Consider the following 17,371-nt stretch of genomic DNA (forward strand, 5'->3'; position numbering starts at 1 on the left):
CCTAATGGATCTCAACCTCAGTTAAGTGGACTGTCTGTGGGATGTGTGGTTGTGGTTAACCAGCAAACACTCTGAACTAACCATTACGGAAAATACTTCTGCCTTAAAAAGGATGGTGTGCTAGAGATAAGGTAATGATTTTGGCGTCTGAGGCATTACAGATGCCTCCGGTGTGCGGCACTGAACAGTGATTGTAACAGGAGGTAGCTGTAGAAGGCACAAGAAACGGAACTGTTTACTGACATGGGACATCCCTGGAATTTTTTAAAAATAAATATTATCCCTTTATTATTTTTTTTGTCATTTGTTTTTTTCTTCTAAAAGTTGAGTGTAAAGTGTCATTTTGGAACGTGGGTTCTCGTTAATCAAGGTTTAACTTGTATTTTTAATTTACAGAAGTAATGCAACACACAATGACAGTGCCTCGCTGCTGCCATAAAGCAAGTCACAGGAACTGCAGCAGTGACACCTGCTGTCACCTGTCTCCTGATCGGGTTTTTGTGGTCTCGGGTTGTTCTCCCCCGTTGTAACTTCAGGAGTTAGGAAAATGAAGACCACTCGTTACTTACTCTGTCGCGGCGTGGCGGCCGTCTCCCTGTTGTTTAGTGTCAGTGACAGCTACCGGAGGGATCACTGTGAGCCAGACTCTGCACCGAGTACTTCACACACATTCTCATTTGTTTCTCACAACATCGCTGTGCGGTAAGTACTGTTAGGATACCCACTTCACAGGCAAAGAAATGCATGTTTCAAAGGCTCACAAAGTGGTGGGAGGCAGGATTGAAACCCAGGTCTATCTCCTAAGCCACAGAGTTGGGAAAATACTACTTTTCTGGGTCCCAAACTGACATGTCACTGTTTCCTCCACCTCTACAATAGGACCTGGCTAATCTGTATTTACTATAGGGTATAAGTATTTTCTGTGTCGTAGAAAGTGATCCTTCCACTATCTACCCCACAAATTGAGGTTATTTATTTGCATTATCAAAGTATCCTTTGTCTTAGGTCTACATAAGTAGTAGCTAGGGCTTCAAAGAAAAGGTCTGCCTTGGAATAGACAAACTTGAGGGCCTTAGGGAGAGCCAGGCCTTCCAATGCAGTGCGCTGCGTGCAGCGTGTCTAAAACTTAATGTTCAGCTTCCCTTTCTAGTCCCATCTGTTTCAAACCGCTTTCTTGTCTCTGCTTCCCTGCTCTAGCCTTTCACATTTAAAGCCTGGGACCTGTCGCTTGCATTAGACAGCATGTGTCCTTTGTAAGGGGGGTGCTGCCGTAGCATCCCAGCCCCAGAGCTGCGCGGCTCACTGTCTCGTCTAGCTTGTGTACTGTGAAAACCCGTGTTCTGCATTGGCAAAGCCGAGACAAGATGGAGTTTTCACATGGAACTTTATTAGGAACTGAAAGAAACTAAAATAGGAACCAGTACAGACATTTATCATAGGTTTTCTGCCGTTTGGATCATAGCCCCTGCCCTTCCCCACCCCACTGGGCACCACCCCACTCTTCTTTCCCCTCCACAGACAGATTTTGGATGGAAGGAACAAGTCCAGGGCACAGTTGGGTGGCAAATGGGGCTGATGGCTCCCCGCTCCCCAGCAGTCACCTTTGGGAAAGGCTGAGCGGTTCTCTGCAGGGCTCCCCTGCACCCCTCCCGTCAGCTGCGGGATACACTGACGTCTCACTGCCACCAGAGTTCCCTCTGTTTCCACGGCGCCTGTCAAGGCTCCAACTAGGGCTGCCGTGACTTAACCAGTGCTGTGTAATGCTGACTCAGCTCTTACGCCTCATTCCTTGACGGATTTCAAAGAAAACATGGCTTTGGTTTAATGCCTGGGTCCCTTTGTCCTACCAGAGCCTTCTTACTGAGCGGTCTTGGGGTCCACGTCGGGTGGACAACCCACCCAAGCCCGGCTTCCCATTGCCTTGACCCCATCAGCCACTCATGGCCACACCGTGCACCTCCCTGTGTGGAACTGCCCTGCCTCGGAAATCCTACAGACATCAGCTCTGACCGCAGCCTCCGATGCTTTCTCAGCTCCCCTTGCATGCCAGTTACATTTTACTGAACTTCTCAGCCCTCTTCATTCCCTACCCAGTTAGACTCCACCTGTGATCTTTTTTATTCCTTCTCCACTTTTGATCTTGGATCACTTTAATCATTTCATCAGTAACCCTGGAAGCCCCTCCTACCCACCTGGATGAATCAAACTGTCTGCCCTCAATTTCCTGCCTGCTGGGTCCAACACATTCAAAACGATAGCGTACAGATGGAGGCTCTGGTGGTTTCCTGGCCTCCAAGCCCACCGAGACCACTGGCGCAGCTCTGTGCCGTTTTCCTGAGCGTTTAAATCAGCCACTCACCTCACACCTTCAACACCCTCCCTCCTTTAGCTAATGAAGGAAGCTGCAGCTCCTCCCACCAAACCTGTAAACACACCTACGTGTGCACCCCTGGGCTGCCCACTTAGGAAGGAAAGGGTGTCTCCCTGAGGCTTCCTGCGGAAGGGCCAGTCTCCTGCTGTGCGCAGAATCCCACCGTCTGTCCCAGCTGTTAACTCCCTTCTGGCTTCGCTCCGACCAAAGTTGATAGGATGTTCTTACTCTATTAGCTGCCATCCGATTTTTCTTTTTTTTTTTTAAGTCTTAATGTCATGTGCCCCTCCAGATACCAGGTAACTCCTTTACAGTGAGCTCAAATACTTCCCTACACCAGTTAGCCTCCTCTCCATACACTGCAGGATTCTGAGCGCCTGGCCCACGGTGGGTGCTACCCATCTCGGTTTCTTGGGCCGCTTTCCAGGGCAAGGGGAGCCCGCGCGGCCGTGGAGCAGCGAGTATTGCTCCTGCGGGTCGGCAGGCGTCACCCTTGCGCCGGAGCTGCGCCCACCGGGGTGCGCGCACGCGCAGAGGGCGTTTCCGGCGCCGGCCTCCCTGGAGAGGATGCTCTGGCTGGGCTGTGGACTGAGGCGGATCCGGGCGGGACCTGGTGCTCGGGCCTTTGCCCGGCTCCTTGTGGGCGCCGAGATGCCGAAGAAAGCTGGCGTGGCGAACAAGGCCAGTAGCAGTCCTGCGACAAGCGGAGGGGTGGGCCGCAGGGGAGAAGCGGCATAGCGGGGTGGGAGCTCCGGCCGCCTGCCCCCGGGCTGGGGGGCTCCCTGGGCCCCGACCCCTGCCCTCGAGGCGGGCGTCCGTCCTGCGGCGCCTTCGGCCTGCGCTCCCTGCCTCACCTCTTCTGTCCAGAGCGCGCTGCGCCCGCTCTCAGGGCGAGCTCCAGCCGGCAGGTGCCCCTGGCGCCCAGGCCCGACGGCGTCCCTTCCCAGGAAGTGACGCCTGCGCGCGGTCAGCACAGTGTGTTAGAGTAACAGTGGGTCTTCCTCCCTGCGGCCCGAGCTCCCGGCGGCCCTGGACCGCGTGTCCTCATTCACGCTTACCCACCTCTGCCTGCGGGCGGCCCGGCGCTTAGCTCGTGCGTGCCGGACGGACGGTCTGGTACAGCTAACTCACAGAGCAGGCCTTTAAACATCCCCGTTGTTCCTGCCTCTCCCCCCAGATTCTCGCCCACAAGCGCGCTCCCAAGCTTAGTCGTTCACAGACATTTCTTAGCTCGTGCTGCCTGAGATGCCAAATATGAATACGCGCTCTCTGCCCCTGCGGGATGGGACATACAGAGCCGACAGCAGACACGAACCAGCGCTAAGGTGTGGAAGCCCAGAGTCAGGTCTCCAAGGCAGGAAGGAAATGCTCTATGGGGCTGATGGGAAGGCTTCTGGGGAGAATCGATGGGGGCCGTGAGAGACGCTGGAAAACCGTTCCAGGGGCCAGAAATCCCCGCGCACGGACGACTGGCCTAGTTTGTCTTGGTTAAAGGCGAAAGGGAGTAGCGGAAGGATGCAATGTGTGGGAACGTGTTTTGTAACCTGTAAAGTTGTAGTGTGGTTGTTGTTGTCGTTTTAGGGTAAAGGCCAGAGCAAGGAGCCAGAGAGACCACTTCCTCCCTTAGGTCCTGTGGCAGTTGATCCTAAAGGTTGTGTCACCGTAGCCATCCATGCCAAACCTGGTTCTAAACAAAATGCTATCACAGGTATATCTGGACACTGGGGTGGGAGGCCTGTATGAATTAGGTGGCCCCTCCCTCGTCGCTATGCCTTTGTTGAAAGTTTGTCCTACACAGTCTGTGTTTTTCACATCTGCAGTTAAAGGCTTTTTCATTCTTAAATTCTAGATTCTAGTATAAAGTTGTAAAACCACTGTTTAAGAGCATACGGAGTTTAAAGCATACCAGGTTAGATGAAAAAACATGATGTATTTTCTTTTTTAAAAATACAGTGTTTTAGAAAGGGCACCTAAAAAACGTGTGTGGCTTAGATTATTAGTTTGTCCTATTCCAGAACTGGAGGCGTTGGCTAGAGAAAGAAAGAAGACATTTTGGTGGTGCTGAATGATCATTGGTCCGAGGAGGGAGAGAAAACCTGAGATCTGAGAGACTGGATCATCAGCTCCAGTGTAAACTTGTTTTAAATCAAAATGATACAAAACATTTCTGGGTCCAGTTCTTTCATCTGTCAGATGGGAAAATTGGACTAAGTTAAAAGCTTTCAAGGGGTGGGCAAGGGGGGAGGCCAGCAGACAGGGTTCTGAGAAGCTGTGTTTACATTTGTTTCAAATGTTGGGCTTTCAGGGGAAATTGTCCTGTGTGTGGCAGGGAATACTGAGTGGGAAATAAGTTTAAAAACCATTGATCTGAATTATTTTGAAGGTCTTTTTTTACCTCTAAAGATATGCCAATTTTTAAAAATATTTTTAAAACGGGACCTCAGAATTTGGAGTGCTAGGCCTGGCTGTGTGAACGGCCATGTCAGCTTGGGTATCTGTTGGCAGTACCCTCCTTGGCCAGCATTTTCTGAGTAGTTGCTGTGGACACTGTCTACTCTTTGAATACCGTGTTTCATCAGATCTAAGATGCCATCAACTATCGGGTACACAGACATTTCACGCACCAGTAAGAACGACAAAATCTCTATAAATTAAACACTTTACTTCCATCTATTATAACATCTGGACTTAAAGGAGATTAGAATTTGAGAAAATCCACCTTAGGATCAGTGACAGGATGGGAGGAAGGTTGTTTTACCCCATTCTTGTGGAGTCTGGCCAGGCTGCTCGCACAGAGTGGGAGCATGTGAAATGCCCGCGTGACCGCAGACGCAGCAGCAGCTCAAGCTCACTTGCAAACTGCTTTGAGCAAATACTTCTCTCCCCCAGGAATGACAGTGGAGGACTGCAGGCCGGCTGCTCTTTATAAAGGCAGCGTTGATGGGCGAGGCAGGACCACTATTCAGATACAACGTTCCTTGTCCCTGGGTTTCAAAGCATGAATTGAAATTTATTGTTGATTTACATCGCTTTCTAGCAGGTGACCTTGGGCCCATCTTGATTCCTATTTCATTTGTAAAATGGAAATTATGTTGGTATTAATATCTTCATAAAGTCACGAGGATTAACAAGTTAATATTTGCAAAGTCCTTAAACATGTTTGTGTGCCCTTAAAATGGGTGTATGTGTTACGTAAATATTTATTAAATGCCGCATTTTGAAAACATTAAAGAAGGATTTCACATAAGAGACAAATCCAGCACAGTGCTCTCGTTTGCGTGAGGAGGAAGCCCTGAACAACCCTGTACAATCCAGTGGGCTGCCCCGTTCATCCTTTGTTAGTTACCTAGTTGGGGCTACACCCCACTCCTGACTCCTTGCCTGCAGCGCTTCCTAGCAAACAAGCGCAGTTCCCAGTTGCCTAAATCCAGGAAACTGCCCAGGATTCTGTAGGCCCATCTTGGTCAGTGGGGTGTGGGTAAATACCGATTCTCTTCTCTGGATTTGTTTTCTGTGATGGTGGGGGCATATTTATCATGTTCATCATGTTCCCTCAAGCCTGATCAGTTTAATCCATCATTTTCGCATCCAACAGTTATTAATTGAAAACCTGCTGTGTGCCAGGCAAATGCAAAATGTTCCCACTTCCTGCAGAACTTAAGGGTAAAGTCCACACTGTTTTCATTCCAGATCTGACAGCTGAAGCTGTAAGTGTCGCTATTGCAGCACCTCCATCGGAAGGAGAAGCTAACGCCGAACTCTGTCGGTATCTCTCCAAGGTCTTAGAACTCAGGAAGAGTGATGTGATTTTAGATAAGGTAAGGCTCTCTCTTTCTCTCTCTCTTTTAGTATCTTTGATTATCACACTTTAGTTATTATTTTTAAAAATACTGATTTTTTTCCTTTTCCAAATAATTGAAAAACTAGTTGTTTTAAACTGTCATTCATTTTACCACTAAAATCTGCGCATTCTTCCTATTTCATCTCCTTCGTTTCTGCTGTGTCAATCCTTACTCAGGCTGTCCACGTGCTCTACCTTCATTCCCTAGTTGCCACCATTTCCAGTGTTTTCTCCTTTCCAAATTCACTCCTGTACCTTTTCTGTCAGATTAATTTTGCTCTTCTTTCCCTTTGAGCCATACCATACTAAACCATCTAAAACAGTTCGTATTTGTTGATCATCTCCGTTAGTGCGTCCATCAAGTATTTCTGGCCCCACGTTGTACCCCTTGCTCACAGGGAGAACCTCATATGAAATCATTCGCACCACAGGTTTGCAGTAGGGTGGCCTCAAGGCCACCTGAGGATGATGTCTAAAACTCAGGTTCTTGGCCATTGGCCCAGACCTACTGAAATAGAATATGAATAGCAAGACCCTGCCCTGTCTGTATCTCTTCAAGTTCTGCTTGTTTTCCAGTGCTGTACTCTATAGCTCCCGTCCAGGTTCCAGCTGGCATCCAGAGTCATTGAATAATAGGCTGCACCTAAAAATCCATCTGATCACACCAGGTCCCTCAACATCCCCTATCTGGGGCAGGTCATTTCTGGTTTCTTGCCAGTGTGCATGCTCTGACATTTGCCAGAAAGGCATTCCCCACTCTTCTACCAGTGCAGCTTCTACCCAGCTAGAGAAAGCCCGCTTGGACTTTACCTTCTTTAAAAGCTGTGTTTTGAATTTACAGAAATGTGTAACAGCATATAGAATAACAATTTGTTCTGCATTTTGCAATTTTTAAATCAAAGTTTATATGAAATTGCAGTATTTGTTTTGGCAACCTAAAAAATATTTTTTGCTTTAAATTTAAACAAAAAGAATTACTGCAAACCAGAATTCATTTAAAAACTTTAGTGCCCAGCCTTTATTAGTACAGAAATTGATGTCTGAATGCAAAAACCCTGGAGAGTTGTAAAATTTGTAGTAGAAGGTGGAATCTAAGACATAGTCTCTGGCTAGATCGTGGCGGCCAGGAGACAGTGGCAGCTAAGCCGTCAGGAGCGTTGCAGCCACCTGTGAGACTCCCGCGAGGACATGGCTGCAATGCATGCAGCTGAAGTCTGTCTCTAATAGTCTTAGAAAGTTTAGTATGTTATCCTGACACTGTCTTTTCCTGTTAATCCAGGGTGGTAAATCTCGTGAAAAGGTGGTGAAGCTTTTGGCCTCCACAAGTCCAGAAGAGGTCTTGGAGAAATTGGAAAAGCAAGTTGAAAAAAAATAAAAGTAAGAAATGAAAAAATACATCCTTGAGAAACTTTTTTATTGCTAATGATGACAAGTCTGTTAAATAGGAAAATATATTTAAATGCACAGAAGAACATATAAGAAAAATACACGTATATTTAAATGAGAACAGGTCTCAAAAAAGAAGTAGCAATTTTAAAGGTACTGAACATTTGATGTAAGATCTAAAATTTCCTGACCCCAAATGGCTTGGACAATATTACCCAGATTTCATGACCTTTCAACATAGCAAAGCTGGGAAGGATATTCAAGGCGACCTGATTCAGCCCCTTTTATTTTGTGACACGGCTTCTGATATCCAGAAGTTGAGAGACACTCAGGATCACACTGTGCAAGATGACAACCAAAACCCAGATCCCTTGACTTCTAGTTGAGGACATTTTATCCTGATTGTAAATTAAAAGGATAGTATTCCCACACCACTTCTGGAATTCTAGGGATTGCCTTCTAATCCAGTTTACAAGTGACAGGAAAATTTGTCACTGCCTTGTAGTCTTTATATTTTAAAATGCTTATCTATATGAAAAAATGTTTTCTGTACCTTTTTTAAAACCCTTGAGCATTTTGTGAAAATGTAAAAATAATCAAAACTTGGCAGGCATACCTTGTTTTATAGCACTTCGCAGATATTGGTAATTTTACAGATTGAAGGTTTGTGGCCACTGTTTTGAGCAGTTTTCCAATTTTTCCAACAGCACTCGCTCACTTTGTATCTTTGTGTTACATTTTGGTAATTCATGTAATATTTCAAGCTCTTTAATTATTATTATATTTGTTATGGTGATCTCTAAACAGTGATCGTTGACATTGCTGATATTACTATTGCAGTTGTTTTGTGGCACCACGAACCACACCCATGTAAGACGGTGAATTTGATCGATAAATGTGTTCTGATGGCTCCACCCACCAGCTGTTCCCATTGCTCTCCCTTTCCCCAGGCCTCTCTATTCCCTGAGACACAACAATAGTGAAATTAGGCCAATGAGTAACTCTACAATGGCCTCTAGGTGTTCAAGTGAAAGAAAGAGTCGCACATCTCTCACTTTAAATCAAAAGCTAGAAATGATTAAGCTTAGTGAGGAAGGCATGTCCAAAGCTGAGATAGGCCGAAAGCTAGGCCTTTTGCGACAAACAGTTAGCCAAGTTGTGAATGCAAAGGAAAAGTTCTTGAAGGAAATTAAAAATGCTACTCCAGTGAATACACGAGTAATAAGAAAGCAAAACAGTCTGATTGCTGATATGGAGAAAGTTTTAGTCGTCTGGATAGAAGATCAAACCAGCCATAACATTCCCTTAAGCCAAGGCCTAATCCAGAGCAAGGCCCTAACTCTCTTCAATTCTATGAAGGCTGAGAGAGGTGAGGAAGCTGCAGAAGAAAAGTTTGAAGCTAGTAGAGGTTGGTTCATGAGATTTAAGGAAAGATGCTGTCTCTGTAACATCAAAGTGCAAGGTGAAGCAGCAAGTGCCAATGGAGAAGCTGCAGCAAGTTACCCAGAAGATCTAGCTAAGATAATTAAGGAAGGTGGCTACTCTAAACAACAGATTTTCAATGTGGATGAAACAGCTTTATACTGGAAGAAGATGCCATCTAGAACTTTCATAGCTAGAGAGGAGAAGTCAATGCCTGGGTTCAAATCTTCAAAGGATAAGCTGACTCTCTTGTTAGGGGCTAATGCAGCTGGTGACTGTAAGTTGAAGCCAATGCTTATTTATTACTCTGAAAATCCAACGGCCCTTAAGAATTATGCTAAATCTACTCTGCCTGTGCTCTATAAATGGAACAACAAGGCCTGGATGACAGCACATCTGTTTACAACATGGTTTACTGAATATTTTAAGCCCACTGTTGAGACCTACTGCTCAGAAAAAAAGATTCCTTTCAAAATACTACTGCTTATTGACAATGCACCTGTTCACCCAAGAGCTCTGAAGGAGATGTACAATGAGATTAATGTTATTTTCATGCCTGCTAACACAGCATCCGTGCTGCAGCCCATGAGTCAGGGAGTAATTCCAACTTTCAAGTGTTACTATTTAAGAAATATGTTTCGTAAGGTTATGGCTGCTGTAGATAGTGACTCCTCTAATGGGTCTGGGCAAAGTAAATTGAAAACCTTCTGGAAAGGATTCACCATTCTAGAAGCCATTAAGAACATACGTGATTCATGGGAGGAGGTCAAAATATCAACATTGACAGGAGTTTGGAAGAAGTTGATTCCAACCCTCACGGGTGACTTTGAGGAGTTCAAGTCTTCTGTGGAGGAAGTAACTGCAGATGTGGTGGAAATAGCAAGAGCACTAGAATTAGAAGTAGAGTCTGAGGATGTGACTGAATGGCTGCAATCTCATGATAAATCTCTAACAGATGAGGATTTGCTTCTTATGGATGAGCAAAGAAAGTGGTTTCTTAAGATGGGATCTCCTGGTGAAGATGATGTGAGGATTGTTGAAATGACAACAAGGGATTTAGAACATTACATAAACTTAGTTGATGAAGCAGCATCAGGGTTTGAGAGGATGGACCCCAATTTTGAAAGAAGTTCTACTGTGAGTAAAATGCTATCAAATAGCATTGCATGCTACAGAAAAATTATTCATGAAAGGAAGAATCAGTCGATGAGGCAGACTTCACTGTTGTCTTATTTTAAGAAATTGCCACAGCCACCCCAGCCTTCGGCCACCACCACCCTCATCAGTCAGCAGCTGTTAACACTGAAACAGGGTCCTCCACCAGCAAAGAGATTACGACTCCCTGAAGGCTCAGATGATGGTTAGCATCTATTAGCAATAAAATACTTCTTAATTAAGGTATGTACATTGTTTTGCCTACACCTTACATTGAGAGAACCTAAGAAAGCAAAGTCTGACTCATCCTGCCCCTGGAGGCAGGAGCAGAAAATCTGGACTCCTGGTTCCTGTGGGCTTTTCCCCACCCCTTTGCCCGGTAGGGGCTGGAGAGAGAACCAGAGCATGTACGTGGTACCTTTGCAGTGTTTGAAATTCCAAATGGCTAAAAACTCACAAACTTAGGGAGGCAGTGTTTTCCTGGGCTTGGGATTCCCAGCGTCCCCCCCTTACAAAAATTATAGGTATTTGGTTAAGTAGCTCCTTTAACTGTAATGCAGAATATAAATTTTGGAGTCCAAGATGGCCGCCGCCTCAGATTTTTTTTTTTTTTTTTTTTTTAATACATATGCCTGGAGACCAAAAATTTAAGAACCTAGATTTTCAATTTTGGTCCAGGAGGTGCCTCCATAATGTAAAGGCAGAGAGCCACCTAATTTGAAGAAGGAACTAAACTGCTACTGCAGTGCCTGGTACCGATGATCCTCCTTGTCTCATTTTCTCAGAGGCACTCCTGAGGCCGCCTCCTCGTATCTTGAGTTTAGCTCAGGCTAGAGTGTGTTGTAACCCAGGCCAACTGGGTACCCCAAAGTTCAGGGTCACGGCCGTGGCAGAGTCGGTATGATCCCGAATGCCACCCTTAACTCTACAGCTTTCAGAAATCCCCTTTAGTCAGTGTTTTTGAAAATGGAAGTGGTCTGGCCCTGGCTGGTGTGGTTCAGTGGATTGTGTGCTGGCCTGTGAACCAAAAGGTTGCAGGTTTGATCCCCAGCCAGGGCACCTGCCTGGATTGTGGGCAGGGTCCCCCGCTGGGGGCATACGAGAGGCAATATCTCTCACACATTGATGTTTCCCTCCCTCTCTTTCTCCCTCCCTCCCCCTCTCTCTAAAAATAAAACTAAAAAAATTTTTTTAATTCAAAAAAAAAAAAGGGAAGAAAATGGAATTGGTCTGGACTGTTGACAGGAACTAAATTCTAAATAAGATGCCAAATTTATTCATTTGAGCCAAGAACACACCTGCCAATTAGACTGTATAGTGGCATCCTCTAGTGAGTTCTTTCCGTCTCTGGGAAAACTTAGAAAACCAGCTGTTTGGAGGCCACTTAGAGCTTGGGATCGGGGCCTGGGAAATTATGGGCCTGGGTCAGCTATGACCATGTGGAGCTCCCATTTTGGCTGCAGGGAGAGACCTTTTCAGCCCCTCTCCTGGGATACTACTGGACACTGATGATTTGTGGCACAGGAGCTGCCTTTTTCTAGGGTCCAGGAAGACCACCTACTTCTCCCCACAGAGGCTTTCTTCAGAGAGTCCTTAAAATTCAGTGAGGATTTTCAGCATTTCATAATCCTATTCCAGCTGTGTGTCATCACAAGGTCTGTCTACTCTCCTTGCTACTAGAGTCTGGGCAGGGGGAATATACCCTCACTGTGCAGCACCAGTTATAGACTCTGGTCATTTCTACATGAAACTCCTCTCACCCACAATGCGGTTTCACTTTCGCAACCATGTCAGAGCCTTAGGTTTCCCCAGTGACACCTTGGCGGCTGGAGGACTGTGGAGAGTAAGGGAGTGAGTCAGGTCAACAGAACACCAGGCCTTTTGTCCTCTTCTCCTAGAGCTGTGCGTCCAGCACGGTAGCTGGCAGCCCCATGTGGCTGGTGAACACTCGAAGTATGACTAATCGAATTTAAAAATAAAAGATGAAAGTATAATAAAAATAAAGACCATGTTGGGAACACCACCAACAAAGAAGCTGAGCATGGCATGGGATTTAGAGGGTGGGACAGAGAAAGGTGAGTGAGGAAAGGAAAATGACAGGAATAGAGGTCAAAAGAGTATCAGCACATTACCTTGTTGGAGTCCTAAAGAAGAGAATCAAAGAAATGGAACAGAAAAAAATTTAAAAGTATAATGAAGAAAATATTAGAGAAATAAGATAAATTTACAGATAAAAGCCACAGTGTCCCAGGTGAAACACTGACAAAGAATGGTCAAAAATGAGACACAACCTAGTAAAGTTCTCCGATTTAAAAAAATAAAAGCTCATGGTCATCTAGACAAAAAATTGAAGTCATGGGGAGAGAGAGGAGAGACACATATATGCGTACTCAATGTGTTGTGGATAGGACTGAATTGCTCGTGTTTTAGAAAATATGGTAGCATTTATTAAAATTAAAGATAGTCCTCTTAAACCAACAATTCTGCTTTTGAGACCACCCCAGACCACATAAAAGCACCAAAGGATATATGAAAAAGCAACGTAGCATTGTTAATAGGGGCAAAAAAGGGGAAACAATCTAAGTATCTACCTATAAGAGAATGATCATATTGTCATGGTAAATCCATAATATAGTATGTTATTAAAATTAAATCATTGGATTTTAACCTATAACTATGGACCTGATGTCTTATATTTTGTTGCATAAACAAAGAATATACATATATGTGTGTGTATGCGTATGTATTTTTATATCTATAATAACTTTAATAAAAAAAGGGAAAATGTTTCTGTATATCAAATTTATATATACTTGTGCGGGCGTAGGGAAAGAGACACAACAGACCACAATCACTGGTTGGGTGCAGATTATTCATATTTGTATTATTTCATTTTTTGTAATTATATGTACATAAAATGTTTATAGTGAAGGAACTTTGAGAAGGAGAAAAACACACACAAAAAGGAAAAGCTCTGGCTTTTAGCAATTAGAGAAGCCTTATTTACCTAATTCAGACAAAAAGGCTGGAGCTCTTGGAGGGAGTTAAAGGCACTGGCAGTGGAAAAAAACCATGAGATCATCATCACATCATCCCCTGAAGCTGGAGAAGTCACTGAAACCCAGAGAAAATCTAACTGGTAATGAATACGTTTGGGCTCTCTGTGCCCTTTAGGGACAGGAATGAAAACACCAACCGAATTAGTCCATCAGCGCATGGAAACATTGGTGGAAGATCTGTGAGCTGCACCTGCACCCACGTCAGCCCAGAGTATCCCACACTCCTGGAGGCACAAAGCTGCCATAGACTGGGCCCAGCTTAGTGACAGGTACTTTGTATGAATGCTTTCACTTAACCGTGCGAAGGGCAGGCAGTCAAATCTAACACATTATTTTGGTGGAAGAATTGTTAACCTGCTTCTCTCACACTGTCCTGTAAATCTTAAAATCCAAGATGTATTTTAAAAGCTCATCTCCACTTCTCCAGTCTGATAGCACTGGTGACTCCTCATTCATACTTAAATTCGTATGGTAATTCATATTTTAATTCATGTAAGGAAACAATCACAACTCCTTCTCACTAAGTCTCCTGCCTACCTCATCTTCTATCAGTTACACTGTGTGTATGAACACTGTGTGTATGAACACTGTGCTTTACATTTTACCAAATACTTTCCTCCTGTTGCTTCAGCAAATGTTTGCAGCATCAGTTACGTGCTACCCCGGGTTTAATGGTCACAACTCCTAGTTTTGAGTGTCAAGCTCTTGTGCGATTGCTCATTTATTTTTACAACCCTGTGTGAGTGGCAGGGTAGGTAATATCCCCATTTTTATAGGTGAACAAATCAACTCGGTGATTTTCTCAAGGTCATACACCTTCAAGGACAGAACTAGGAGCCATGACTTCTTATGCTTAATGCTGTATGCTATTACGACAGACTGTCTATTTTTGAGATTAATTCCACTTGAACCATTTTTTCTCTTAAATTATCATTACTTTTTTTTATGTTATATTCTGTGTCTGTGCATGAAGCAGGAACCATGTCTTTTATTTCTTCCTGGCTTTGGGCTCGTAATGGGCAGCCTGATAGTGACTGCTGTTTAAAAAAAAGATTAAAATTTAAAAAAAACCCCACAAACCCACCGGCACATAACTCATGCAAAATACAGAAATAACTCATGTTAAAGGGAAGATTCTTACTATATTTTTAAGCAGGGCTGGTAGTCAGGCCGTAGGTACCCTATTCTATCAGTGTTAAAATATTTAAATATTGTTGCAAAATCATCTGTCTCCTGAGCTTTCTGAGAGGCACGTCTCTCACTTCCACCCTGCCCCTGCCCCTGCCCCTCTGGGGCTCCCTAATCAGTGTCAGAAGTGGACATAGCAGAGCGCTCCAGGGTCCTGCTGTAAAGCGGTGGTCAGCTACTGTCCTGCTTGGTAGTGCCTGAGCTCTATCAGTTCATAAGTATTTTTAATAACCCATTTGCTTTTATTTTCTTATCTGTCCGAACATTTTGATTAGATTTATTATCTAAGCCAACCAAAACTATAACAAAGACGTTTTAATTGAGTTTCCTAAAAACTTTTTTTAAGTGTTCCCCACAGTAACCCATCTGCTTTTAGAGAAGATGCTGGGGTATAGCCAGACCATTGTTAACTCTCTGGGCTAAATAGTGCTATGACCTATCTTATGGTTGTCTATTAATGTAAGTAGAGGGGTAGAGGAAACTCATTTTTATTTACATCTGAGTGTGAATAGTTTTATTAGATCCTTCCCAAAAAAAGTTTTACGTGGAAGGATGGCTTTCCTGGAAGCGGGGGAGAGCTGGGTCCAGAGCATGGAACAGTCCCTGGAGAGGTCAAGGGTCTAGCATGGAGCGCCAAGGGAGAAGGCAGGTGGCGGAAGTTGTGCTGTGATTCCTTTGGCCCATGATGACATGCGTACTCTTAATACTATTTTTAAATCAAATAAACCTTTTTCACTTGATACGAAGGACAGTAATAAAGAAGCATAACGCTCCTATTACCACATTACTGAATAGGCTAACTGCTGAAACAAGAGGGAGAAATTGATTAATATTGTGTTTTATTTAAATAAAACCATTCTGATGGCCATTAAAACTATTTGAAATACAATGATCACTCTGAAAGGGAGTTGTAGCATCACAGTATTTATAGAAGATAAAAGCAGCCAAGGTGCACAATTGGAAGTGAATATCACATTGTAAAATCATCCCACATTAAGTACCATAAAAGTAAGTAGAGTCAAATAATGCAGCATTAATCACACATGAGGGAAAAGGAAAGGGGAACATTACAGTTTTCCTCATACTTTTGTGTAATGTGCATTTTGACCTACTATGTTTCCATTAGCAAAAAGCCTTAGAGTTTGTATAAAATGATTGTGAACCCTAATCCCACCCACCATTTAGATCACGACACTAGAACTGAGAATGATTCCTTCCTCATTTTACGGTTTTATTCTTGATATTCTTCTAAAAAGAGACCAAAATGATTGTGGAGCTGACTCATACCTATAGAGTAATTACAAAGGACTGTAGTTACATAACAACAAGAGCCAAAAAAGAAATAGACTACAACAACTTTACCTTCCACCTGCTGATGTTAATGTACAATACAGTACAACTAAGCATAGTTGTGCATTCATGAGCTGATTTTACCAACCTCTGTGAAACTGTAGCAATGAGCACCTCCAAATATTTCCTCATATTAAAAAGGAAAAGCAAGCATTTTCTATTTTAAAATTTCTACTTTATTTCTGTGTAAAACAAAGACAGAACTGAAGGTCAAACAAGGAAAAGATACACAAAGTTCAAAGCACTATTAAGTCATGAAACAAAGAATCTGAGGTAGAAGTTAAGCAACATAACCCAGCAACCATCACCTCTCTCCAGTAAGATCTTAAATGTCTCAAGTTCCAAAAAATTAACGTGTTTTGTAAAACCTGATGTAAAATTATGACCAACAGAAGATACCCACAAATGTTTGTCTTGTTAACAAAGTAGACAGTTTTACTAAAAGCTGCTGACATTGCTATCAGTAGTAACCATAGGGAGGCCGTTGGTTGTAACCATAGTGTCCGTACTGGTGAGAGTAGTAGGGTTCTTGTCTGTGCTGCTGGTAATTGTTACCCCAGGGTCGTCCATGCCATTGATTGGATCGATTGTCACTTGGCCACCCTCGTCTGCTGTCCCTGCCTCTAAATTGTCTGTTATCTTGCAACCTACAACAACAAAACAAGAAAATTTTTAATTTCCCTTTTAAGAAAACACATCCATTTCCATCCTGTTGCATTTGATTTCTCAACTGACTACTCAGTAAACAAGAGTGAAAACCATTTTTCTCTATAGAATGTTATAGCAACAGTTATTCAAAAACATTCCTAAGATTTAAATCATTCTTTCACTGTTATATTGGACATGGTTTGCAGAGAAATAGGCAGACTACAACACCAAACCCAAAACAATGAGATAGTTCTGAATCAAACTAAAGACTATTGTAAAAACAAACTGGTGATTTATTCCTTTTATCTACTTTGAATTATTAAATAGAAATAACTTCTACCATATAAACTTTCTAAAGTAAAACCAAAAACATTACCTTCTTTATGGAATTTTAAACAAAATTTTGTAGAAGACTCTAGGTTTTTAAAAGTATATTTGCAGATAAAATATTAGTCCACAGAAAGAATGGTAAAGAATAAAAATAAAACACACATACACACAATTGAACAGTAAAGAAAAAAATACGTGGCTGACAAAATGTTAAATATTTACCAGCCACTTAATTTGTGCCAGGCACTAGGTGTACCACACCGAACAAAAACATTGGTCCCTGCCTTCAGTGGTCTTCTGGGCTAGCAGACTGAGGCTATTCTCTCCCAGGCCAGCCATCTGCAATTCATTCTTTGCAAGGAATACATACCAATTGCCTCTATTTCTCTGGTTCCCACCAGCTCTGCTACTCCATTCCTCAACAATTGGAGGGGACTCAGGAGGGCGTTTCAGGTATTCCTGGTACTCTTTGTCATCTTCTGTGAATCTACTGGCAAACATCTCTTCAAAATTTGGAACAGCTTCAGAAGTATCAGTCATTCTGAAATTCTGCACACTTTTTGTTTCTATTAGAATTAAAAAAAAAAATTAACAGTATTTTACCCATGAAAAACCAAGAAA

The 17,371-nt window shown here is 43.4% G+C and overlaps 1 protein-coding gene across 2 annotated transcripts; it reads left to right on the forward strand.

Annotated features, from left to right (window-relative positions):
* The first annotated feature begins 2,912 nt into the window (after positions 1-2,912).
* On the forward strand, positions 2,913-17,235 carry CUNH15orf40 (chromosome unknown C15orf40 homolog). 2 transcript variants are annotated; one of them, XM_054589136.1, is made up of 4 exons: positions 2,913-3,052; positions 3,953-4,079; positions 6,062-6,189; positions 17,152-17,235. In XM_054589136.1, the coding sequence occupies exons 1-4, from the start codon at positions 2,939-2,941 to the stop codon at positions 17,233-17,235; spliced, it is 453 nt and encodes a 150-aa protein (XP_054445111.1). In that variant the 5' UTR covers positions 2,913-2,938. The 2 variants fall into 2 exon arrangements, with proteins under 2 accessions (XP_054445111.1, XP_054445106.1); XM_054589131.1 differs by lacking the exon at positions 17,152-17,235 and adding an exon at positions 7,492-7,684.
* Positions 17,236-17,371: the final 136 nt, after the last annotated feature.

This window comes from Pteronotus mesoamericanus, unplaced genomic scaffold (genome assembly GCF_021234165.1).
Source record: "Pteronotus mesoamericanus isolate MK-2021 breed Mesoamerican mustached bat unplaced genomic scaffold, CSHL_Meso_final contig_1242, whole genome shotgun sequence".
NCBI lineage: Eukaryota > Metazoa > Chordata > Mammalia > Chiroptera > Mormoopidae > Pteronotus > Pteronotus mesoamericanus.